Raw genomic sequence first — 27,034 nt, forward strand, 5'->3', positions numbered from 1 at the left:
TTCTGCATCACATTGATCAAGCATCCCACCCCCACTTGAACAAACACACCCCCTTTAACCATCGCCTCTGCCGTTACACATATGGACATCTCTGATGGACAGGACTGTATAAAACAATGTAATGTCACAGAGTCATATGCAAAAGTTTGAACACCTAAATTACATGTTTTAGTGACTATCTAAATAAAAATAAGTAAATGTATTCTTTACAATGAACACACTTAAACATGGCACTTTTCTGCAAATTTCAGTGCACAATTTCAGTCTCCCCTCTGCAGCTCCTGGGGGGTACAGCTCATAAACTCCCCTGTTCTGCATTCTGGAAAGAGTAAAATATGTCTCCTTTAAATATCTAGTCACCAAAAATGTTTCTTTCCATAGAAGAACTAGTTTTGGTGTGAGTGATGTGAGTGTCTTTTTACCTTTTTATCTTTTTAAAAAGTTTCAAGAACACAATGTAAAAGTTCTATATTAATTAAAGCCTTTTCCCAGAACCATATGTCCAGGCCAAGACCACTGTACTGTTAAGCTCTGAACATCACAAGAAATCTAATTGAGCATAAAGTCAATAGGACACCAAATTAATTTCAGTCAATGCATATTCTTCAAGTACCAGGCCAGCCTTTACAATCATAGTGGGGTTAGAACTCTCTGAACAACACACATCAAAGATCCCTGGTGTTCTAGCCCCCTCAAATCAATGTTAATAGCTTTATAATCTAATGACAGATAGCGGCAATAATGTTAATTAAAAAATGGCTATAAGTCACCCCACAATCATCTCCTCTCTATCCTATAATTTGGTTCATGATGTCGTAATTATGGATCTGAGTCATTGAGGACATCTATATAGAGAGAGGGAATTAGTTTTTGACAGCCCATAGCTTATCCATGTTTAAAACCTTCTGAATTTTTAATCTTTTATGTCAGTAGAATTAAAATTTTTTCTTCTACAATGTACAGAAAACACACCATGCGGTTGAGAAATTACTGACGTTTAAACGTTCAAATTTTAGTTGTTCTGGCAAAAAATTGAATTTACTTAAAGAACACCGAATAGAAGCATGTTTCAACACAGAGAGTATAATTAGTGGCGTTGTAGTCAAGGACAACCAAAATGATTCACAGTTAAGATCAAGACCTGAATACATCAAGACTAAGTCAAGACCGAGACTTTGTAGCTGTCGGGTCTAAATCAAGACCGAGACCAGATTAATTATTATTATTAATAATTATTATTTTTTCAGAATCTAAAAATAAAAATAAGTATCAGACAGAGGCAAAACTGAAATTTGTTTGTAGTTCATTGTACATTCTTTATCATCCATTTTACATGACATATTAGTAAATAATATTCTATTTTACAATATATAAAACACACACACACACACACACACACACACACACACGCACATTATCTATAGCGCTTATCCTTCTGGGTCGCAGGGGGGTGTTGGAGCCTATCCCAGCAGTCATCGAACAAAAGGCCAATATATAATATATAGTCCATATATATATGTAACAACGAAGAAAGACGCCGGGGGCAGGTGTGAAGACAGAGAGCTTTCTTTTATTTATTTATTATTTATACACAACGCAAAACACTCAGCTTTTCAGCCCACAAAGTAAGACAAGATGCCCACTGGGACTTTTCAGTCCTTTCTTTTCTTTTCTTTCTTTCAGTTCAGTTCAGCTCAGTTCAGCTTTCACGCCTTCATAGGTCTCCTTCTCTCTCTGGGCTCTGCCCCTACTGGAGGAAGAGATGGCTATAAGTAGGCTGGCAGAAACAAGGCACAGGTGAACATAATCAGCTACTTAGCATGCTGGTTCAGCCAGACCGGCTTCTCCGTCCCGCATTTGACGCTCGACCTGACCTTGAGACAAAGACAAGATCGAGTCCTAATGATGTCTAGAGTGAGACAAGAATGAGACCGTTAATTTACTCTCTCAAGACCAAGACTAGACTCGAGTATCACAACATTAATAACTAGTCCCGTTTAGTTGGATTTAGTACAGAGCAGTATGAGAAACGTTGTATAAAATCACTATATTCATACTTCTCGATAGTATTTTTAGCACTAGTGGAGCTTTTTTTTTATCAAACTTTCCACATATGAAACATCGTGATACATATTGTGAATCGTGAGAATGTCTTCAGATATCATGATATTAGTTTTCCCATATCGCCCAGCCTTACATTGTTGATGGTAGCTACTACTGTTTTTATCTTTTTTGCCCAAACCACTGCTTTAACCTGTCACCACAAGCTAAACAAATATTGACCCAGCTAGTTGCAAGTGTTGCACTTTCAACAGCTGCCAGAACACCAGATGTGATGTATGTGATCTATGCTCTCACCTCTCTCTTGCTCATCTCCCAAAGCAGTCCTGTACACAGCAGCATGCAGTCTGCTGAAACAATGAGGTCGCACCTTCCATTATTGCATCCCCTGCTCCCGCGTCGCTCTGATCCGCATCACTACACGACTTTTAATGAGCTTTTCATCTCTCCCTTTCCACCACGCCAGGCCAAACATCTCCTCTATTAATGCTCCCCCACTGAGATGGCTGCCTGCCTCAACCTTTCACAGTTTTCCAATAAAATCATGATGTGCTTGACAGTTGCATCCATGGCAGCATTTACTTTCCCCAACCCGTAATCAAGAGCAAACTGAGCAACAGAGGCTACGGACACCAGCACTGCAGCAGGAACCAGTCTGTCCAAGATAAGTCAATAAAGCAGATGGCAATGTCTGATATTGAGTCATGTGCCAATTGTTTGTTTCTGCAAGAGTTTATAGCACAAAAGTAGTATAAGCCCAGGGATATACACATCTTCCATGAGCTAAAGATGTATGATGCCACAATAATGACGGGAATTATGACTACTTAAGTCTACTGACAACATCAATTCAATTATATTAACTCCTTGAAATCTGGGCTTATAATCACATTTCTTACTAGTCATGAATGTTGAGAGTTCAATTACTACTATGAATTATTCAGTAACTACTATGATGAAGTTGTGTAGTTTTGACAGTGAGAATTAAACTTTATTTTTAATGCATTTTATCTAAACAGATACACGCAGGATGAAATAGTTTCCAAAGAAAACATATTTCTCAGATTTACCACTGTTTTTCCATTATCAACACTACAATAAAAACTGAAAAGGCATGTGTAGGTGTAGGAAAATAAAATGGCTATATTTGCTTTGTAGACATTGCAATCTCTGGTTCCTATCAGCACCATAATAAGGAACTCTGAGTGGCTAAGTCTCACTATAATGCACCATTTCACATCAAACCTAAAGTCTAAATGACTTTGTTTACACCTCAATAATTGAACTTTGCAGTGATTTTGATAAACTGATGGAATTCCTGTTTAATAACAACCGTGCCGAAAGGGGTCTCTGAAGCGACACCATAAAAAACCCACTGTTGTTTCCCTAAAGAACCTTTTAATAGATGGTCCTTTGAAGATCCTGTTTGTAAATGAGAAGTGCGAGTGCAAAAGAAACTCCACATAATATCAAGGTTCTATGCCCATTAAAGGTTTTTCCTAGAACTGTTTCTCCAGGCCAGGAACAATTGAACCTTTATTTTGTTTACAAGTGTAGAGTTTAAGGGGTTATTCAAGCAGGGTAAGAATTTTATGAGTACATAAACAGTGCATAAACACATTTACACATTTACATTTGAGTAGAAGCCACTTAAATGTTGCCCTGAGTTTAAAAGCCTTGTAAACAGATGTAAGGAGGGGCAAAAGAGATGCAGATTAGGACTGTCCAAGTGTGTGAGTCCAGTGAGGCTTCTCCTGGCTGGCTCTTAGAGCAGACCACTTCTGATCGAGTCCATTCATCTCTCCCACTCCTAATCATATTCCTGCATAATGCAGCTGAGAATAAATGCAGAGGTGAGCATAAAAGGAATACAGCAATAGCTTTGGGAGGAGCCCTCTAGGGCATCAGGTGATAACATTTTATATCACTGAAAGTCATATTTAGCATAAATTTAGATACATGGCAGAAGTATATGTTTGTATTTTCAGTGACTAAAACACTAAGCTTTACATTACAGCAAAGTGAAACGATTTCCTTGCCAATTGTTGGCCACTTTGGGGGCACGTAGACAAAATGCAAGCAAGGTTAGATGTTCAGAGTAAAAGTGTATGCGGAATTATAGGGGTAACACTTTACATTAAGGGTCGCTAATCAATCATTAAATATATAATAATCAACTATTAGTTTCCCATTATTTAGTTATTAGTTAACTCTTCATTAAGCATTAGCTATTACTTAGTAATTGATTAAGCACTTATCAATTAGTATTTAAGTACACTATTAGTTGATAAGTTAGTTTGTTGTTAGTTTGTGGCTAATTGCTGCTTATTACATTGTTAATTAACTAATAAGTATTTTTCTTCATATAAAGAAGTACCGTGATAACTTACTAGCACTTATGTGTTAATCCCGCTAATTATCTGTTAATTAACTTTCCATCACCTCCATATATTCAGTTGCTTCACTTTTCTCACTTTGGTTCATTAAAGATGCTTATGGTCACATCTGACCGTAAGATGAGTGCACACAAATTCATGGACGGTTTTGTTATTCATCACGTTCATCTTGGCATATCTGTACTCATATCTGGTGGGAGTGCATGTAAATTTGGGCATAAATGCTGGATATGTGGCTAATTAACCAAAACTATTATCAACATAATCTGTAATTGCAAAAATAAGAACAACAATAGAAAATTTCAATAATACTAATTTGTGTGCATGACAGTCCAGTACAAAAGTGGATGTACTTTACATGCACATTGATATAAACAAGTGCTGCAACTATTTCATGTTCCATTTAAAGACATATTACACTGTGCTTTTGTTTCATACTACTGACTCACAAACACAGCTTCGGTCATACACTGCAATAATACAGCGTTTATTTTAAGGGATTAATTACACTAAACAATCACTCTACTATGTTAACAACACTGAGTATTTTGTTTTATTTCACATTTTATTTTTTCCAGTTGTTTTCATTTTAATACTTTTAAGTTTGGTCAGCAGGGGAGGAGTGCACTCACCGCTGGACATCAAACTCCACCCATGAGCACGGCCATTAGCTTTCATGCCAAACACTGCCGTTTTATTGGCTGGCTACTGAAACATCTGCATGAATTAGTGTGTGCTTCATGTAAATGATATGTAAATGAGGTGCTGGTAGGCTGGTTTCATGCACTGAAGCTGATTTATCATTTCTGCTCAAATCTCCACTTGTTTCCACATCGTACAAAATTGTTATGAATCAGACGCAGAGCAGTTCATACCTTATAAAAGGCAAGAAAAAGGTGTTCTTTTTTTACGTAACTTTGATGATTATTGGCCATTAGATCTTTACATTTTGACTATTAAGTACTTCTCAAATTCCACTTAATCAACCATTCATTGCTTCTTAAATTCCTCTTACTTAACCATTAATTACTGATTTTGTGTCCCTCCAAGTAAAGTGACAACACAAAAGCAGTAATTAATGATTAAGTAAGAGGAATTTAAGAAGCAATGAATGGTTGATTAAGTGGAATTTAAGAAGTAATTAATGGTCAAAATGCATAGATCTAGTGGCCATGGGCCCTTTTCACAAAGAGTCGCGATTACGTCCGGATTAAGCATTAGCAGTAAACTATAATGCTCAAATACTGAGCTACAACAGACATATGTTAGTTTTTGTGCACTATCATGACAAAAGGAAGTGAATGGAAGCACTGATTTAACTTTAAACACAGCTAAAATGCTGTGTGTGGTGTAGCCCTGCTTACTGCTGCTGCAGCTGCTCACATTAAGCAGTGTCTCTGTAGTTGTACAACATGCCAGCGATTTCTGTAATATTTTTGTTTTCAAAAGAAATTAAAGTTCTTCTGTGTAGTATGAATTTGGTAGACGTTGTTTGGCTGTAGCTAGCTAGCAACGCTAGAAGCCATTTCTAACTGTAACGTAGCTGTGTTCCCAAAATAAGGAAGCTAGTTAGCGTTCATTAGCTGCTGCCACCAGCCGGCTAACGTGGAGCAGGTTCTGTGACACATTTAGCTACATGATGGCAGTGACTTCTGACATAAACACAAACAAAAACATTTACATGTAAAGTCTATTTGACAGACATCGTTTAAACTGTATTAGCTTACGGTAGGCTAGCAGGCTACAGTCGCTAATTAGCTAGCCTACCATTAGCAGTTTGAGGAGCACCAGCTTCGTATGAGCATCAAACTTTAAAGCTAAGTTAGCTCTAACGCTAGCTATGTTAGCGATCTGCCAAACAGCATTATTCTTATAGTTTCTTGGCAATTTTTGAAGCAGCACTTCAGAAAACATCCACCTTTCACTGCTCAGTCAAAAACGAGACTCCTAGCTGAAAAAAAACATCTGAAAAAGCTGCTTCATGTTAGCCGGGCTAGTTTGGTTAGCAGTAGCTTCTAGCCAGTATAGCTAGCTTAATATAAACAAAGTCTATAACATTCATGCTACATATAAAAGTTCTTCTTTCTTTTTAAAGCAGAATATTACCGACATCGCCAAATTTACCAAATTTACATGCACTCCTACCAGATATGAGTACAGATATGCCAAGATGAACGTGATGAATAACAAAACCGTCCATGAATTTGTGTGCACTCATCTTATAGTCAGATGTGACCATAAGCATCTTTAATGAACCAAAGTGAGAAAAGTGAAGCAACTGAATATATGGAGGTGATGGAAAGTTAATTAACAGATAATTAGCGGGATTAACACATAAGTGCTAGTAAGTTATCACGGTACTTCTTTATATGAAGAAAAATACTTATTAGTTAATTAACAATGTAATAAGCAGCAATTAGCCACAAACTAACGACAAACTAACTTATCAACTAATAGTGCACTTAATTACTAATTGATAAGTGCTTAATCAATTACTAAGTAATAGCTAATGCTTAATGAAGAGTTAACTAATAACTAAATAATGGGAAACTAATAGTTGATTATTATATATTTAATGATTGATTAGCGACCCTTAATGTAAAGTGTTACCGTAAGACTTATTTGTTGAAAGTCAGGAAAAAAAACACATTAAATATGGTGTCAGCGCGGTGCTGCTAGTCACCCTGTAAAGCCTGATATTTCAAAGTCGGAGGTTTCGGTGTGGATTTTGAAGTATTTTTCTAAATTAATGTCACGCACACAGGCTCAAAAAGCAAGTCTGGCTCAATGTTTAGGTCTCAAATGTAAAATCAACATTATACTGATGAAAATATGATAACAGTATATAATTCACTTATATCCTTGGAGGACATGTTGTTCAGCCAAGTTTTGACAGAGCTGTCTTTTGAATACTCTTCCAACGCACTTGCAATTATCAGATTCATCAGCTCGGGAAAGTAGTTTGAAAGCACAACCGAGGTTACGAATCTGTCTATATGCATTTTCAAAAAATCATATTTTCGAGTATCTCTGGGCGGCACGGCGGCACAGTGGGTAGCGCTGTCGTACCACAGCAAGAAAGTTCCGGTTCGTAGGCCGGGTGTGGAGTTTGCATGTTCTCCCCGTGTCTGCATGGGTTTGCTCCCACAGTCCAAAGACAAGCAGTCAGGCCAACTGGACATACTAAATTGCCCTTTGTTGTGAATGTGTGTGTTTGTATGTATATATATATATGTGTATATATATATATATATATGCACACACACACACACACACATATATATACATATATACACACGTGTGTGTGTGTGTGTGTGTGTGTGTGATATTGTCTCTTGTTAACTTTTTCTCCATTTCTATTCAGCATGTAGCCTTACTATGGGTGAGATACATAATAAAACAAACTATATCACATAGTTGTCATCAGACTGTTGTCCATCCAACAAAATGTGCTTCTCATTTGCGTAAAGTTCAGAAACTCTTTTCTCACTTTATTTGCCAGCTTTGCTCTGCTTTTTTGCAAAGCTTTTCACTTTGTGAATAATGATAACAAACTATACAGAAACTAAACATTAACATTCCTTAAACCTACCAGCTATAGACTATAGATCTCGATCTACAGTTACCCCTCAAACTCTAAGGATCTGTTGGCAAAGCCAGACTTCAATTCCTCGGTCTCTAATTACATTAATACCTTCAATAGTGGTTACTGAATCATTCCTAGTAGTAAATGGCTAAGCTTTGAGATTAATAACTGAATAATATGCCAAAGGGTTAAGATAAGAGCATATTTTCTCCTGTTTTCACATATCTTGTTATACACATGATAGACATTTGAATCAAGATGGAAGACATAAAATATAATGGCCTTCATTTGCTTGAAGGTGTGGGGGCAAACAGATGATGTATTTGCCATATAATAGCAGTAGAGCTATAGCTTTCCCAAATGGTGGGCTTACCTCAACCATGAAATTAGCACTGTCACATGAAGGATATGTTTATGCTAGAGGCACATGTACTTTTGGGCCTTTATGATTTGATGAAGAATGCCTTAGCAGGGTTATATGAGTGCTTCATTTCAATGCAACTGCTTTATCTTTATCTACTAGAGGGGAGATAATAGTATTCAGTGCGTACAAAACAGACATCCTCATTTGTAAGCACTGCATGTCCAGTGGAGTGGAATGTCACCAGGAGTGAAGGATTCTGAAAAGTGAAATGCAGCCAAAGTCTCCTAAAAAGAAAGGCTACGCCTTCAATCTTCTATGACTTTGCTGTGTCTTTTACATTGCAATTAATGTGAACACAAATATGACACTGATTGCTGTGCATTATGTTCCACTGCAAATGTCCTGCTGTCAAACTGAATTGATTTGTTTCTATATATAAGCACTGAACTGGACTGGAAGCACTGTTTTGCGGTGTTGCTCAGGTTCTTTACTGAGGTGCGGAATGCTCTCCTCCAGAGACGCAGTGCTCCACAGGCTGAGCGTCAGCATCTTCTCTAGAGCACTCTGACAGGTTGCCGCTTAATCAAAAACATAATCTCCTCTAGATAGAAGCCGCTTTCCGTCAGCAATCTCGCTATCTGACACTTGCTACTTTGCCCCCCTTCCATCTTCCTATATTTTATCCTTCATCTCTCATCCTTCCTTGTGCCCACTCACTCTCTCTCTTTCAGTTTCAAGCTGCCAGTTATCCAAGCAGTGCAGGTAGCTGCAGAACCACGTCCCTCATCTGCACATCAGCCATATGTTAAATCCCCTGCGAAGAGCGGTGCTGAGTTAAAGAGCATTACAGCACCCTGAGGGGCAGCAGCTTATGAAGACCACCTCTTGCCTGCTAATAGCTTAGAGACCTGAGCAGGAAATTTGAACAGAAACTGTGTGAATTTATGTTGGATAATAATTTGGGGAGACGTCAGGTGAAGCAACCCAGGTGGGGGTGGACAGTAAGGTCATGCTCTCTTCTTCTCTGTATGATGTACTGATCAGGTGTCCACTAAGGTTACATAGTAAAATACTGATATGGCTGAAGGCTGCAATATGCAAATGAGTCCTCTGACCAATCACTAAATGTCTTATTGTGTGCTGTGAGCATGTTGACCAACCTCAGACATTCCAGTTTCTGTGGGGTTTTTTAATGAATTGTGTTTAACCATGTTACATTAAGGATTCATGAATGTGTTTTAAAGCGTTTTTAGGGTTACTTAACATATGTATCTGTCCATCGTTCCACTGTGAGAAGACAACTCAACACTATGGGTCTGAATGAATGTGCAGCTGTAAAGAAGAGAGAAGGAAATAGAAGAAAAGAAGAAAAAGGGAAAAAAAAAAAAGAAAATTTGCAAATCAAATAAAGAAGCTGCTGGTATTCTCATAGAATGACCACCATAGAGTCCAGACCTCAACATCGTTAAATGTGTTTGAGTTTACTTGGGTTCTATGACTGAACTTTGGAGGTGTGGAAAAATATCCCTACAGATTTCTTCTGAAAAACCAAAGGCAAGTGTCCTGAAAAAAAAATGGAAGCTGTTATAAAGGCAAAGAGTGGACACTGAATCATTTGATGTTATAATTAGTTGTTTAGGATTCTGTGTTTAGGATTCTTTGTTAAATATATGATTTCCATTTTGACTTGAAATTAAATGAAGTGTGGTCTACGACTTTTGCACAAGTCAAGAAGTTAAAACACTCAGCAATGCTGTCTAAATCAATGGCAGACCACACACACTTCAGAGGAAACATGTGCAGCCTTTATCCTACCAACCTAGATACACATATACATTGGACTAATGACAAAACCTCACTTCCTCCAAGAATACGTCTATATTATGAGCTCCATACTGTACATGAGCCATCTAAAGCAGTTTCTACTACTATTTTACTCCACCAGAAACCAGGAGTACAGAAATGGCTATGGTCTTATTAACAAGCCCTGGTGCTTGTTGTACCTTAAATCAATACTCCAGGATTTTTCAACGTAACCTCTATCTGTCACATCTGCATAACATGGTCACTTTCATTAAGACAATCTGTTTGATCCATTCTTCTGTACTTAAAAAAAGAATAACAACTGTAGACTTAAACCACAGGTGTAATGGAAGATAACGGACAGTATCTTCAGTGACTGCATGCTACTGGTGCAGTAGTTAGAGATTAGCTCAGATAAACTGGAGTATTCCTTTTGCATACAAATTAAAGACACTACATGTTAGGTGCCACACACAGAGGCTAACTTTAGACATGTAAACACTGGGGAAGCACTGAAATTTCTGCCATCGGAAATGTTTGGCCAAAAATAGTCAACAATTTTGATTTGACCAAAAACAATTCAATTAAAAGTTAACATAGGCCTACAATTAATTGTCAAAATGTTAACTTTATAAATAATTTAAATGTGATGAAAATAAGATATAGTGATTACAAAACTTTTCCTTTGCTCTCCTTCGCAAGTCATTGTAGATGTTTTCAAACACTGCAGCAAATAAAATGTTGTCCATGTGGAACTTTTCATGGTTTCTGCGAGGGACATTAGACAAGCGATTTGTAATCACTGTTCATGCCAAATATCAAGAGGAGGCACAATGGCCAAGAACCTCTCCACCAAAGGTTTGATGCCACTTAAAAAAACAACATCCTGCTCAATTTGCAGAATACAGCAAAACAACAGAAGCACAAAGTATCTATTCACATGCTGACGCTATCTGTAGCCTCTGTTTTTTAATAAAAAAATTCACAAAGGACATTGGATTTCACAGGCACATACTGAAGCTTACATACTGTAATAATATTAGCACATTTATGTAAACTGTTTTCACTTGTTGTCAGCCTTTCTTTTGGGCCCAGTGTGTTTTTAGCCTTAGACTAGTCTTTTCATTTCCAGTATTCATAAACGTAATGGGCTGTCCAAAGGCATCCTGTAGCTGTACTGTTCCAATAAAAAATAATTTAGGATTGGTCTTAACAGAATTTGCATGTGCTCACACTGGAATTCACTGATTCAGCTAAATCCTAATCCAACACAACAACAATGAACCATCCAGAATCCCGAGCTTCCAAAAAAAGAGATCCATCACACAATCAGCTATTCCGCTAAACTGCCAGGCTCTCCACGGAATACTTGCACACCCCTCAGAACGTGTCACCATGGTGAGTGTGTGTTCCCACAGCATATGTGCAGTGCGGCTGGTAAACACCTCCGTTTGGCAGCTCTCTGCTTGGAGCGGTACTCTCCACTGTGAAAAAGCACATATGCCCCTGTTACACTGAAAACACTGATGTGATAAACAACTTTGCATTAATACACAGAGCTAAAGCGTTCTTCTATTAAAAACACTAAAACACTGCTGTTCTGCACTCCACAGTTGTGTATCAAGCCTATTTCTGCGAAGGCAGGCCTGGGAACTAGGCCAATCTATACAGACCAAAACACAATGTGCTAGAGATAAAGCTCACAAGGAAAAATATAATTAAACATAACCACTAGCACGGCCAAGCCAAGAACAAGGTCAAAGCACTGAAGAATTCAAATGTAGCTGCTCCACAGGGGCACTTGACAGAAAACCTCAGGAGCTGTCACACCACTTTTGTCTGAGGTTGACTCTGGACCAAATGGACCAAATGCTCAAAACGTATGAACATAAAATAGCAAAACACACACAGACAGCCATGAAATGTACACTTACATAACAGGAGAAACCCATGTCAGTCCACTTTTTGCCTCTACATATGAACTGTCCCATTAAAACAAGAGTGGACAGCTCGAATGAAGGCACTGAGGTCAGTTTTTGCAGCGAAGTGGAACGGTTCACTCAAGCTTGGCCCACATACAGCCCTCCACAGTGACAGCCCTGCTGCTACAGTTGCCACAGGCTGAAGTCTGCTTTCTTTTAACATCAAGGTCCATTTGTGAAGAAGATCAGTCATGATGTAGCTTAGCCTTGTAAAGGCCATCATTCAATGCTCCGTGATGCTTACATAGTTCAAACTGCCTGTAACATGCAAAACATCTCATGTCACTAATTAACTATTCATACAAATGCATCACCAAACTGAATATGAAAACATTTCTGTTTTCTTGCATCAACCAGTTGAACATGGAATAAAAAATAACATTCCTTTACTGTATCTTCATAACTCACTCTCAAGAAAATGCTTGCCAGAAGTGTTGTAGTGGGTGGTATGACCAAAATTTAATATCACAGGTCTAATTAAAAATTCCGACAGTTTTGTTATACATCACAAAATATAAATATTTTCTTTTTTTTTGACGATGATGATGATGATGAAATAAACCTCTTGTTGTAGGTTAACAGTGGGTTATTATTCTAGGAGTGTAGTAGTGGGTGGTATGCCCAAAATATGATATCACAGGTATAATAAAAACTTCTGGCAATTTTGTTATATATCACAAAATATATGTTTTTGCATCTCACTGCACCAACGGGTTCCTAGGAAGATAGCGTTCTTCTTAAACTCACTTTTTTCTGTCTGAAAGGATCTCAGCTACTGGCAGCAGGAAAAGACAGGCCTTTGAAAGCAGTCCAGGTTTTGTTTACCAGACAGCAACAATAATGAAGATTCCTAAAAAGTTGTTCCACCCTGAGAGTTAACAGGCAGCTGCTGGACACAGTTACAGGTATGTGTGGTCCTGCTTATGCTGATTTCCATAACTGGTTCTGGGCAGGGATGTACATGAAGGATTTGCAATTCCAACAAGGTGTCTTGCCCACAGTTCTCCAGAAGGTCTGAGTTTTGGGCTGCTGTACCAAGTATGGAAAATAAATCCTGTTCTTGCACATTTCTACCTCCGCTGCTGTTTGAGCACATACAAACTGATTTTTCTATTCTCACAGATACAGTCCAAGGTGCAGTGCTCCAAGCAGTCATGAAAGGCTGTGCGATTACTCGCTCGCTCTCTTTTCTCGCTCTCCCTCCATCTCTCGCTCTCTCGGAGGACTGCAGAGTAGCAGTGAGCGCGGACCTGCTGTCTGTCATTGCCTCTCATACTAGTCTATTTTTAGCTCGGTGCTCTATCCAACTCGTTGTGCAAATTAGGCAGAGCACAAACATTTCGGAGAGGACTGAAAATCCGCACTGCGTTGTTCCATTCTGGGCCATTCAGGATGTTGGATAAGATATGAATAATTCCTCCTTTTGAATCTAAGACCAGGGAGATAGGAGATGAAGTGCCACTGCTAAAGGATAACTAATTTAACCAACATATATATAGAAATATGCTTTTTAACTTAATTATGTTTAACCTTCAACCATGCTGTCTGAAGAACCTTTTATTAATTTAGAAAAAAGGAACATAGTTGTTGGCATACTGTGTTGCACATCAGCGATGACTGAAGCCATTTCATTTGTAATCCATATTCTGGATGTGGACCATGTGTGCGTACATCAACTGCAGCAATCGTTCCATACTCGTTAACCACTTTAAACTCAAATTAAACAGCTTAATGACTTTATAATCACTTTACAGTCAGACATGAATTTCACAGAAGAGAAAGACTCAATGGAATCCTCTACTGTGTAGAGTGACATATCATCTCCAAAGGCACGAAGCCTGATATGTGACCATGCTTGCAGCAACAGATGTTTCCATGAGCCTGAGTAGACTACTGAGCCCTTCAATGTAAAGGCATTTAACACAGTAAGACAGCCTTCTATTTGTATGAACATGATTTATCTCCAACAGGTGGCACAGAAATAGCATCAATTTTACCCCTGTGTAAGCCAAGCTGAATTCTATGCATAAGCAAATATGAAATGAGCTCAATCCATTCTGAGCACAGCTTTAAATTCAACTGTGACAGCTTCGGTTAAGGAAACATAATTTCTAAGCGTTAACTATGCCCACTCGCCCATGTTTCCAATCCGACATGTTCTTTGATGTGTGGGTGATATGACGTACTTGACCACATTATGACAGAAACAATAAAGGATAATTGGCACAGAAACAAGGGCTCCGAATCAGTGATCGAGAATCTCATTACTACCCAGCGTAAATGAAAAGCAAAAGCCCCCCCTTTCCATTCTCTCTCCATGTCTACTGTAATTTAGAAGATACCACATCCCCCTGTTAAAAGCACCAATATTGCCATGCTGTCTATATGAGAGAGAAATGAGGAGAGCTCTGATAATGAAACAGCACAGGGATGTGAGAACGCATTAAAGCGTCCATATCATTCAAAATGGATTTTTTCTCACTTTTTTTAAATAAAAGATCTTGATGTAGTATCTAAGCAAAGTTACAAATCATACCAATACCTCCCCAGACCACACAGCCCATATATATATGTTTTTGTGATGTCATGAAAAACATAACATTTACATATATTAGCGTATTCAGCTGAGTCCCACTCTTTGACGTTGAAGTTATAAAGAGTGTTTCAGCCTGACTGCTTTTTGAATGAGGCACAATACCAGGCTACGAGTTAAATACAGTGTTCATTTTCATATATCAGCTTTTAAGGCACAGCAACAAAAAACAGCCTGTTTAATTCTATAAGGTGAAAAGAGTTTTTTTTTAAATGGACATGTATGAATGGAGTATGACATTCATAGAAACATTATAAGTGGACTTTGGAGAGCAAAATTAAACACAAGAAAAACACTGGATATGGGCCACTTAAACTCCTTTTCAAGATGCACAGATCATGCTATTTGCATTTTCCTGTCTTTATAGCTACAGATAGACCACTGTACATCACTGTATGAGTTAACAGCAATTATATTCATTAGTACACATGATATACTCAGAGCAATTCAGCTATACTGTAGCACTACTATCGTTTTGTCTGTCACTAGTCCATAGATTGTTGTCATTCAGTACTGATTGGACACAGAGACGAGTAAAATCACTGTGAAACAAAACTCCTTGTACAGTCTTGTCTAGTCAATGTGAACACTACACTACACAACACGACACTATAAAAAATCAAGGTGCCAGAAAGGGTTCTCTGGAGTGACATCACTTTTGGTGTCTTCACTTAAAATTTTAATGAAATATGTGTGAGTGTGAAGAACATTTTTAAAGTTTAAACCTCAACATAAAGTGAATGTTCTATACCAAGTAAAGGCTCTTCCTATAACCATGCATGCAAACCAGGCACCTTTGTTTTTAGAGCAGTCTGTAGTCTGCTGTGCGTACAGTGTGCAAATTCAAATTCCAAAATATCTGTAATAAATATCTCATTTCACAACCATCCATATTTCAAAAGATCAATACAGAAACTATTATGGGTTTAGCAATTTCAATACATTATCGAAAAGTAAAATCATTAACCTGGCAACTACACTGAATTTTAAAAATATTACCAATGTGTCAGTCTCTTCTGAGGGTCTCTCATTTGCCATGATTTGTGAAAACCACTATCGATGATTTAGACACCCGGTGACATCCTGTATAGTTTTGCACTGATTCTAGATCAACTGCACTGTTTTATGAGATCAGTATTTTGCACAAGGACATGCAATGTTTTGTTCTGGAAAAAATGTGCATTCTAAGCCACAGCTATTTGTGCAGTAGTAAATAAATACAGCTCTGTAGAATCAGCACACAAAGTGTAAATCTGAACCACAGGATCGCAAATTGTGTCAAAACCTTGAAAATATGTGTACCGTTAGACCCCTAGAAAGTATGCCTCAGTACATGCTGATGAATGTGTTTTTGAGAAGGCTAACTACGATCGCTTTGCTACTGCAGACTTTAAAGGGCCCACATGCAAGATTGTGTATTTTATTTTTTTCTGTCATCTGTGAATCTGTGTGGGTTTATATGTCAAAACCATTAATGATTCATTTTACATGACCAGTTTCCAATCTCCCTTTATCCCTTTAAGTTGAACCGGCTGTTTGTTACTGTGCTTTTAAGACTGTATATGTAGTTATGTTATAACTGAAGTCTGGGGGGAGGAACATGGCTGAAACTCCTCCTTCTTCCAATCTAACACCCTATAAATTCACATCCTCACCTTCGGTTCCCATGACAAAGTGTTCACAATCCCCACCACCATCCCTTCTCCTCCTTGTTCCTCAGTCCTCCACCATTCCTACTACAGCTATGAGAGGGGGTCTGGCCTTCTAGCTACAGGCAGAAGCTGCCCAGAACTGCAGCCCAAGTTCTCAGAGTTCTTCCCCCTCCCTCAATCAGTCTTCCCTCATACTAGGCACGGTCTGAACTCACAAAATGTATATATGTAAATGAACTCTGTCCTGTACTGGGCCTCATTCAAAAAAACCAGCTGGGGCTGAAACACTCCTTATAACTTTAGTGTGAGTGCGCAGAGCTAAACTGCTGTAGGCTGAATCATTGGATATGTAAACAAAGATTTTGTGACATCACAAAAACAATGAATTCTGTTCATTTTCCATTTATGAACTGTAAGGAGAAATGAGTGAACAGTATATTCTGAAACTTTAACAATGATTGCAAACTAACCTACATAAAAATGCTTTCATTTCAATAAAATGCAAGAAAAATTTGGTCTTCCAAGATATGAGCCCTTTAAGATTCCACTACAGGCAGATCTGTTAGCCTGTTGACCACTAATAGTGAACCACACTAAAGACTAAACATAGAGGAAACGTTTGAATGCAAGCATGGATATAGAAGACAATGATTACTGTAATTACACGTAGTCACACCAATGCTGGGCCTAACGGGACACTTTCTATTACCGAAAGTAGTGCACACATTCATGCGGTCCGGTCTGGACGTTTAAAGCACTCACAATAACGCGCATCACTTTGTAAACAGGACACGTTCATATGACATGCTCCTCGGCGCAATAAACACACCAGCGCTGAGGGTGGGCGCGCTATTCCACACACGCACTTCCCGACAGCATGCATTCCAACAGATTGGCGAGGAAAGTAGCGTGCGCCTGGCTGGGAAGAGGACAGAGCCGCTCTTCTCTCGCGCGAGCTATTTACACCAGAGAGCTTCACTGGACCCTGCTCTATTGTCCACTTACCTTTACCTCGCGCCTCTTTAGCCATTCCGTTGATCGCGTTTGCACGCAGTCCAGCAAAGCGCCAGGAGCGCGTTTGGGCAGTTTGGTTTGGGCAGCACGCACGAGCTCTCTCCTTCCCCTCCCTCCTGAATGTCCGTCTCAGTGCAGTGGTGGAGAGGCGGACGACCTTAACCCTGCACGCTGTGTTTCATGCTCTACAGGCAGCGCTCCGTGGGGTGATGTAGATCCATCCACGCAGGATCGGGCGCTCTGGGTGAATTGCAGCGCTCTCTCTGAGCTTTGGTGTGTGAGTGAGTGTGTGTGTGTGTGTGTGCAGACTTCTGCTGAAAGGCAGAGCGGCATGTCTAGCGCCGATGCTCGACTGCCTCCAGCGGCTTCCGTGCAACTGACTGACTGGCGCGAGCTCCGCTGCTTTTGACATTGTGACGCGCAGAAAATGCAAATTGCGCCCCGTCGTAATCCAGCCCCCTCCACGCGCGATCACTCCCCAGCAGCGCTGCCTGCTGCGGTTTACAGTGAAAGAAAAGACTGCTGTCAAAGACTTTATCCCACATAGACCTGTGGTGCAGGATTGTGCAAGAATGCAGACTGGCTTGAAAGACCCTGACCTACCAAATGACCCGCACTGTGGACAACACATGAGGGTTAACCCACATGACATCACTCTGAGGACATCATAGCTGAAGTTCATGCCCATTAGCCCTGATAACACATGGCTGAATAAAGTCATAGAGCAACAGGTAGGTTTATATGAGGTAAGGTCTGATAGGATATACCACAGTTTTTAAATTCAATCTGATACCAAGTGTTTACAACCCTGTTTCTTGCTATAAGTGGTTTAAGCAGCCGCTTTGTGCTCCCGAGTCAACAGGACCTCACGAGTATGTTGGGTTTTTAACTTATTTTTCTGAATGCACTGTTAAGGCCCCATTACCACATATTTTCTTGCTTTTTATTTCTTTTTCCTAAGGTCCACTGATGACATTTGTATGTATGTGTGTGTGTTTTGTGTAACAAAAACAGTCATTTATTTTTACATGATCATTGTCCAACCTCTTTTTATCCCTTAAAATCACAAATTTTTTGGTTACAGTGCCTTTAAGATGGATATATGTAAATGAGCTCAGTTCTGATTGGCTGCCCTGAATTGTGCCTTGTTCAAAGAGCAGTCCAGGTGGAAACACTCCTTGTATAATTCTACCAGACTGGTTTAAAGTCAGAGTTGAAGTCACATTTCAGACTTTTAACTGAGCTCCCTATCAATATAACTATCTAGCTATATACCTAAATGGGTTCTTTGGAGCATAGAAGAACCACTTTTGGTTTCCTAATGAACTTTCAATTGAGTAGTTTCAAGTTTCAAGTTTTCATTCAAAGAATTCAAAGGTTCTTTCTTTAAGATTCTAGAGGTAGCTCTTATATGAGACTGCTTCAAAGAACCCCCTTTGGGCACCTTTATTATTGAGTGTAGGAGGTGTAGCAGGCCATGAATGAAAATATACAGTGCTTCCCAGAAGCACTAGGCAGGTCAGGTCAAATGTTTTTGATGCCCTCATCCAACTTACTAAGTAATGCAGTAAACTCAATAATTAGTCTGCAGTGTAGTTTTCGATCCCACATGTCTTACATTCAATAACCAGAACCTTTATCAACTGACATCACTGTCTTACTATCAGTTGTCTATGGAGCTGAATTTCCAAACCCTTTATTATTATTATTATTATTATTATTATTATTATTATTATTATTATTATTATGTTTTTTTCCTAACGTTTGAGAAATTTTGGATGTCAGTCTCATTTGCAGTGTGTGAGTTATTGGTAATAAATCAAGAGATTGAAGGAAATTGTTTACACATTTTCCTTTGATAAACTCTTTGGAGGCCACAGCAATGTATTTTGTGCTATTGCTTTGCAGCATGAAGCACCATCTAAAAGTCTGGATGTATTTTTAAGGTAGGAAATTGTGGAAAATGTTTTTGTACTCATTTAATATTATTGCACCATGGACATCTTTACTTACATCAACATAAATCATGAAGGAGTCAGTTTTCAGTCAGCCAGGCATGCCTAAGCCATTACGCTATACACCACTAAAGTAGTATTTTTGAACTGTCTGATGTTGCTTCCTTCTTCACACATTTTTCTATCATTCTGGTATTATCTGTCTATAAGAAATCTGCAGGCTTTAGTCTATCTCGAACAGCTCTACCAGGTCAACTGGGTTGTTTCCGATTATCAGCCCATTCAATCGCATTATTAGCCCATTCAAATCCTCAGTTGAATTTTCTATGTGTGTGCCACATTTTGAATTTGTTTCTTATAACAATCAAATTGTTTTTATTTCATATTTGAAATCAACCTATTCAAGCAAAAGACTATCAAATTATGGGCAAATTTGAATGTCTATATAGTAAATATAGCATTTGTGAAAGAACATTTCAAATCAACGGCAGCTGCTAATTGCTTTCTTCCGTTAATAGTGCCTGAGGGAATGGGCCAAGCTGAATCATCTTGATGCAGTCACTTGCATCTAAATGGTGGCAACTATGGCTCCCCTATAATCGGCGTTCACTGACCCTGTCATAAATCATACTGCAGCTACAACACAATACCCCTTGAGCATTCTGCATGTCAAAATAGTAATGCCTTTAATTGATTTCAACAAGAAATTAAACGTGCGCTGTGTATTGTATTCACCAGGCTGAATAAGGAATGATCAGTGCTGTTGAGCAGTAGTAGCTGAAAGTAGCTTTCACTGACAATGGAAGTTTAGATCTCCATAAATCATGTGATTGATAATGATTTCTGTGACTGTGAGTAAGACTTAGCACTTGAAACAAAGATTTCACAACCAATATTTCATTCCACCCTATAAAGAGGCTGACATAATGCAAAATTCAAATCACTGACACACTGGCCAGAGTCCATCCACAAAGATGAGTTAAGAACTGGCCAGAGTCCATCCATAACGGGGTGTCATGGTACGCATATTAATAACATTAATATTTCTCTTTTGATAAAGAAATTGCAAGACAATACATGCTATGGATCAAACAGTTCGAAGAATTAAAACACAAACTGTGGCCTTTGCAAAAGTTATGACACATTTTATAAATTTCTATAAAGGTTGGGGAACTGTGAAAAATGGAAATAAAAACAAAATGCAATGATGTGCAAATCATTTAAACCCTATATTTCATTGAAAATGCTTCAAAGACAATCAGATGTTGAAACTGAGAAATATTGTTTTTGAAAAATATAAGACCATTTTGAATTTGATGCCAGCAACACATCCCAATAATGTTGAGACGGGGGCAACAAAAGGCTGGTAAAGTTGTGTAATGCTAAAAAACACCTGGTGGTTAACTGACAAGTCAATAACATGATTGGGTATAAAATGAGCATCTGAGTCTTTCAGAAGTAAAGATGAGGAGGGTTCACCACTCTGTGAAAGACTGCACGATCAAATAGTGCAACAATTCAAGAACAACGTTTCTCAACATAAAATAGCAAAGAACTTTTGCTTTTCATCATCAATGATACATAATAACATCAAAACATTCAGAGAATCTGGAGAAATCTCTGTATGCAAGAGACAAGGCCAAAAAACAGTATTTGCTGGCCATGATCTTCGGGCCCTCAGGCGGCACTACATTTAAAACAGACTTGATTCTGCAGTGGAAATCACTGCATGGGTTCAAAAACACTTCTGAAATACACTGTCTATGAAAGTAGTCTGGCGCTGCATCCACAAATACTTATTAAAACTCTTAAACGCAAAGAAGAAAGCATATATAAACAAGATCTAGAAATGCTGCCACCTTCTCTGGGCCCTAATTCATTTAAAATGGACTGCGAGGATGTGAAAAAGTGTCCTGTGGTCTGAAAAATTAACATTTGAATTTCTTTTTGGAAATCAGGACACTGCGTCCTCCGGGCTAAAGACCACTCTGCTTGTTATCAGTACACAGTTCAAAAGCCAGTATTCATGATGGTATAGGGTTGCACTAGTGCACATGTTCCCTGTAGAGGATGTACGATCAATATCGGACAAGATCAAAATCAACAGATCTTTGCAGGTATATTATTTTGATTTTGACTGATCTGTGCTGTAATTTTATGGCAAGGCAGGTCAGTGCACTCATGCTGTATTTAATATAATGTATATGATGCTGCTGCACATGTACAAAAATATTACAGCACAATTATGCAGGAGTCACTGTACTAAATAGCCAATTGCCTCTTAAAGTTATTTAAATACACAACTAATTTTTCTTTTAAGAATTTAATAAGGTCTGTTCATCCAATTAAAGAGCAAAAAATGTTATTTATTTTGCAACTTTGGCTAACAGACTGGGCTGGAACTGTGCTAGTAATTTATTCATTTAGCCCATACAGTGTGAGTATCAGGTGGGGTGGGGGGGGATGCGGGGTGCGGGTAGAGAGACATCAGCCATCGGCTGGTTTTAAAGAAAGAAGAATCATCCATAAAAATTCATGATTGGTCTATAATGTGAAATCAATATTCCTCTACCATTATGACAAAAATGAGAACACTCAACCCTAACATGCGTATAAAATCAAGCACTTTAAATGTGGCACTGTTATAGGATGCCAATTTTGCCGCAAGTCAGTTTATGAAATTCCTGCCCTGTTCAACTGTAAATGCTATTATTGTCAAATGGAAGCACCTAGGAGCAACAATAGCTCAGCTGCAAAGCAGTAGACCATGCAAATTCACAGAGTGAGGCTGCCGAGTGCTGAAGCACACAGTGTATAAAAATGACCCATCCTCTGTTGCATCACTGTACAGCTGTACACAAGACTAAGATTACTATGCACACTGCCAAGTATCAGCTAGAGTGGACTAAAGCACAGTAGCACCGGACTTTGGAGCAGTGGAAACGTGTTGTCTGGAGTGATGAATTACGCTTCATTAACTGGCAAATGCCAGGAAAACGCTACCTACCAGAGTGCATAGTGCCAACAGTAACGTTTGGTGGAGGAGGGATAATGGTCTGGGGCTGTTTTTCAGGGTTTAGGCTCAGCTCCTTAATTCCAGTGAAGGATAATTTTATTGCTACAGCATACAAAGACATTTTAGACAATTACATAATTCCAACTTTGTGGCAGTAGTTTGGGGAAGAACCTTTTCTGTTTCAGCATGACTGCGCCCCTGTGCACATTATGAGGACTGTAAAGAAGACATGGTTTGATGAGTTTAGTGTAAACTACAGTGGCCTGCACACAGCCCTGACCTCAACCCCACTGAACATTTTTGGGATGAACTGGAGCGTCAATTGTGAGCCAGACCTTCTCGTCCAAAATCAGTGCCTGAGCTCACAAGTGCTGTTTTGACTGAATGGGCAAACATTCCTACAGACACACTCCAAATCCAGAGGAGTGGAGGCCGTTATAGCCGCATAGAGGGGGGCAACTCCACATTAATGCCCATGGTTTCGGAATGGGATATGCAACAAGCTTATATGGATGTGATGATCAGGTGTCCACATACTTTTGATCGAAAACACCTAACATAAGACTGCATGAGGCCCATCAGCAATCCAAATTCATTCTGTACACAAGTATGTCACTAAATGAATACTGATGGGAGCAAAGACCTGGGGGCCAGCTCTCCTCCTGCAATCTCAGTGAACTGGCCACGCTACATTACCACACTCCTTGAGGGACCGGGCCTATTTGTAGCAGTCAGGAAGTCCAATGACAAAACACTTCTCACAGTCACTGTGCTGAGATTCTTGTAAGAGCAGCTACAGAGAAACACCCCCCAGGGCCAGGCAAGACAGCAAGACAGATAACATTGATTACACTGGCTTGTTGCAAGCGGGGAAAAAAGCTAATTCAATTAATTTGAACTTTTTTTTTTTCTTCTTTAGAAGCAATCTCATCCTTGGCATTGAGGGCTGTGTGCCATGACTGGTAAGGGAAGTTAATCTCCTGCCTCGCAAATTCAAAATACTCATATCAAGCATCATGAGACTACACCCAGCAGGCATAAAAAGAAAACAGAGGAAAAAAGGTTAAAACTATTATTAGTAGTAGTAGTAGTTTGTTTTTAATAGTCATTTCTATTTAAATTTATTCAAAATAATAAAACAACGCCATTTCCAAAAAAGGGACAGGGACATGTTTACCACTGTGCTGCATCACCTCTTCTTTTAACAACACTCTGTAAATGTTTGGGAACTGAGGAGACCAACTGCTGTAGTTTTGAAAGTCAAGTGTTTTCTCATTCTTGCTTGATATAGGATTTCAGCTGCTCAGCAGTTCAGGGTCTCCTTCATTGTATTTTTCAGTTAATAATGCACCTAATGTTTTCAGTGGGTAACAGGTCTAGACTACAGGCAGGCCTGTTTAGCACCCGGACTCTTTTACGACAGACTCATGCTGTTTTAATACATGCAGAATGTGGTTTGGCATTGCCTTGCTGAAATATGCCTTCCCTGAAAAAGACATTGTCTGGATGGCAGCATATGTTGCTCCAAAACCAGTATATATCATTCAGCATTAATGGTGCCTTCACAGATGTGCAAGTCACTCTTGCCACATGCACTAATACACCCCCATATCATCACGGATGCTGGCTTTTTACTGTGCACTCATAACAAGCTGGACAGTCCCTGTCCTGAAGGATGCAGCGTCCATGATTTCCAGAAAGAATTTCAAACTTTGATTTGCTGAACCACAAGACACTTTTCCACTTACACTTACACTTAAACGAATGGTATTCGGTTCATTTCTGGCTAATTCCAGGTTGTTTAGGTGTTCTTCTGTCACAGCTGCAGAATGAAAAACTTGCTCAGTGGTGATGACAGTTTCGGAATTTAGTGTAAGGAGCTGGAGAGCGAACGACTGGCTGTGCAGCGAGTGAGCGGAGCTCGTTACTCTGCGTAGCAACAGGCTGCTTGTTGGAACTATAATTTGGCAGAAGGAATTGCTGACATTAAAACATACTAAATGCCACGTTCACAGCCCAATTTATTTATTTCTTACTTTATTTATTTAACTGTTATATATAAAAGCAGTAGAACACTCGAGGTCGCGTGTTATCGCGAACAGCGTCACGGCTGCATCCAAATCACAGCCATGATGTTATTTCACGATAACACACTCCCTCTCGTGTTGTATTGCTTAAATTGCACGGTTATTAGGAGTCCCATTGTCTCCAAAGCTTTTAATAATTTTTTTTGAACACCAGTTTTGGAAACCTCTTTTTTTCCCATTTATTTTTACTTTGACTTTCCCCTTCCTAATGTAAGTGCATTATCTTTTATCTAATTAAAATACGTCATTTAAAATAAACATCTTCCACTTAATGGTTGCTTTGACTGAAAATAAAATATAAAGGGTGTTCTCTGACTTTGGCAGAGTACTGCACAACGAAGGCTTACATAATCATATGCCCACTGAGTGTTTGTCTAGTATATACGATCATACAGGGTGATTCAAAAAGATTCATCTGATTTCAAAGCGCCATATTTTTACAACTGTGAGGTGTCTAGGAACCAATCACATACCAATTAAAAGAGAGGGTCATAGAGTTTCTGACTGTCAGTATGGCAGTGAACCTCCAACAGCTTAGTGCATTCAGTTCCAAGAAAAAGGCCACTAGCATCACCACATCTCATGGCATGTGACTTTTTTTGTGTGGTACATTAAGGATTCTGTTTATGTGCCACCACTCCCAGCAACACTGGATCATCTCTGAAATTGCATTGAAGGAGTCATGAGTACAGTGACACCCGACATGCTCAATCGAGTATGATGAATTTAACTATCATGTTGATGTTGTCTGTACAGCTGGAGCAGGTCATATTGAGCACTTGTAAAATTATATAATAAACTTCATGCTCACTTAAACCATTTACAATTTACTGCATTGTTCTGTAATGATTTAGAAGTGAAATAAATCATTTTGAAATTGGATGAATCTTTTTGAATCACCCTGTATATATCTATTATTCCAGCTTTTAAATAACCTGAAACCTTCATAATTAAGTTGATCATCAAACGTTATTACTGCAATATAATATTTAATCAAGTAATAAAACACAAACACCCACAGGCACACACATTCAGTATAATGCAATGCCAAGAATGCACAGTTCTTCCTGAGTTGATGCTGCGAATGTATGGTAATGGCTGTTAGGATGCAGATGGTCAGGGGGCGTATTAAAGCACTTCTTTAGAATAACAGCACTGTCCGTATGGCACGAGTACAGCAACCTTTGCATAACCTTTTTCTATATTTGGTGGTGAAGAAATGCATGCATGCGCACACACACACACACACACACACACACACACACACACACACACACACACAACCCATGCAAAATGGCTAATTTACTCAGTCACTGTGTGTCCTCTGTCACAAGCATATTCCCTGTAGGCCAGTCCAACATCTGGACTCATCCACTTTTTTGTCTCTCCTCTCCCTTCAGGACATAACACATGAATTCATTTAGCACTTTGGCCTCTGCGCACTACTATTATCACTTGCCACTTAATTACTGCACCTCAGTCACACCACACTAGTGCCCACTGCACACATCTAATGGTAATGAGAAACGGTTTCTTTTTTCTTTCCCCTTTGTATGTAAATTGGTTTCCAACAACAGTAATAAAAACGCATAGACTGTGAGTCCTTGAGTGCAGTCACAGGCTCATGTGAGTGTAAAAATTTAATGGTCTGGGCCAAGTTATAAATGGAAAGGGAAAGGGAACATAATCGTATAATCCTATGTAATGCATTAATTATGTCACTTTTTTCCTAGAAAGCTCACAGGGGCCATAGCAACAACAGTGAGAACATTCACACAAGTCTAAAAACATCCAGGAAAAAAAAAATCACTTTAAAACTGCTGCATTTTTAAACATCATTCAGCCTTTTTCCCTTAAAAAGCCTAAGAAATACAGAAGTGATATTTAGATTCAACAGAAATAGCACCCATGATGGAGAGTTCTTATTGGTTCCACTGCTATGACACAGACAGAGAAGGAGACTGCACTGGCTGGAGAAACTCTGAGGTGAAGATGGCTTCTGCGTACTCCTCACAAACGTGCTGAAACTCTGCTGCCACATCCGTCAAGGCCTCTTCCATCAGCTCCTCAGCCAGACTGAGAGAGAACAGAAATAAAAATAAACAACAGAACTCTTTTTCTGTTTATATTAGGCCGCAATGTCTTGAGGCGCTTTATCCCATGCTGGACCCCATTTGAGCGTGATGTACTCTTGTTCACAAGTCAACAATTATCAGTTAAAGGAATACTACAGTGTTTTCAACTTGTAGCATGTAGTCGATTATCACAGACAACAATTCCTTGTTTCCTGTACTTACAAAAGAACATTAAACTGCTGAATCAAAATACCCTTATAACAGCAGATTTGGTCAGACATTCTGTCATGTCTGTTTCATCATTACACTTCGTCAACGAGAAAACCAAAATGCTCAGATTATAATAAATGAAGCTTTCCACACCAGCCATGAGCATTAAATGCAGAATGTGGTGTGATGAGATGCAGCAAATATAGTCATTGGCAATTCCACCCACTGGCTAGGTCTCCC

The 27,034-nt window shown here is 39.0% G+C and overlaps 2 protein-coding genes across 6 annotated transcripts in view; both read right to left on the minus strand.

The window, feature by feature from the left end:
- Positions 1-17,741, minus strand: part of pitpnm3 (PITPNM family member 3) — a 118,167-nt gene extending 100,426 nt beyond the window's left edge. Inside the window, exon 1 of the mRNA XM_036562164.1 lies at positions 17,443-17,741. Coding sequence (XP_036418057.1) covers positions 17,443-17,467 — 25 coding nt within the window. The 5' untranslated portion in view covers positions 17,468-17,741. The remainder of the gene's footprint in view (positions 1-17,442) is intronic.
- Positions 17,742-25,408: 7,667 nt separating this feature from the next.
- The window catches only part of kiaa0753 (KIAA0753 ortholog), a 31,766-nt gene continuing 30,140 nt past the window's right edge, over positions 25,409-27,034 (minus strand). For all 5 annotated transcript variants that reach the window (XM_036562204.1, XM_036562195.1, XM_036562183.1 and 2 more), the window contains exon 18: positions 25,409-26,585. In XM_036562204.1, the coding sequence (XP_036418097.1) occupies positions 26,447-26,585 (139 nt within the window). In that variant the 3' untranslated portion in view covers positions 25,409-26,446. The remainder of the gene's footprint in view (positions 26,586-27,034) is intronic.

Source organism: Colossoma macropomum, unplaced genomic scaffold (genome assembly GCF_904425465.1).
Source record: "Colossoma macropomum unplaced genomic scaffold, Colossoma_macropomum, whole genome shotgun sequence".
Taxonomy (NCBI): Eukaryota; Metazoa; Chordata; class Actinopteri; order Characiformes; family Serrasalmidae; genus Colossoma; species Colossoma macropomum.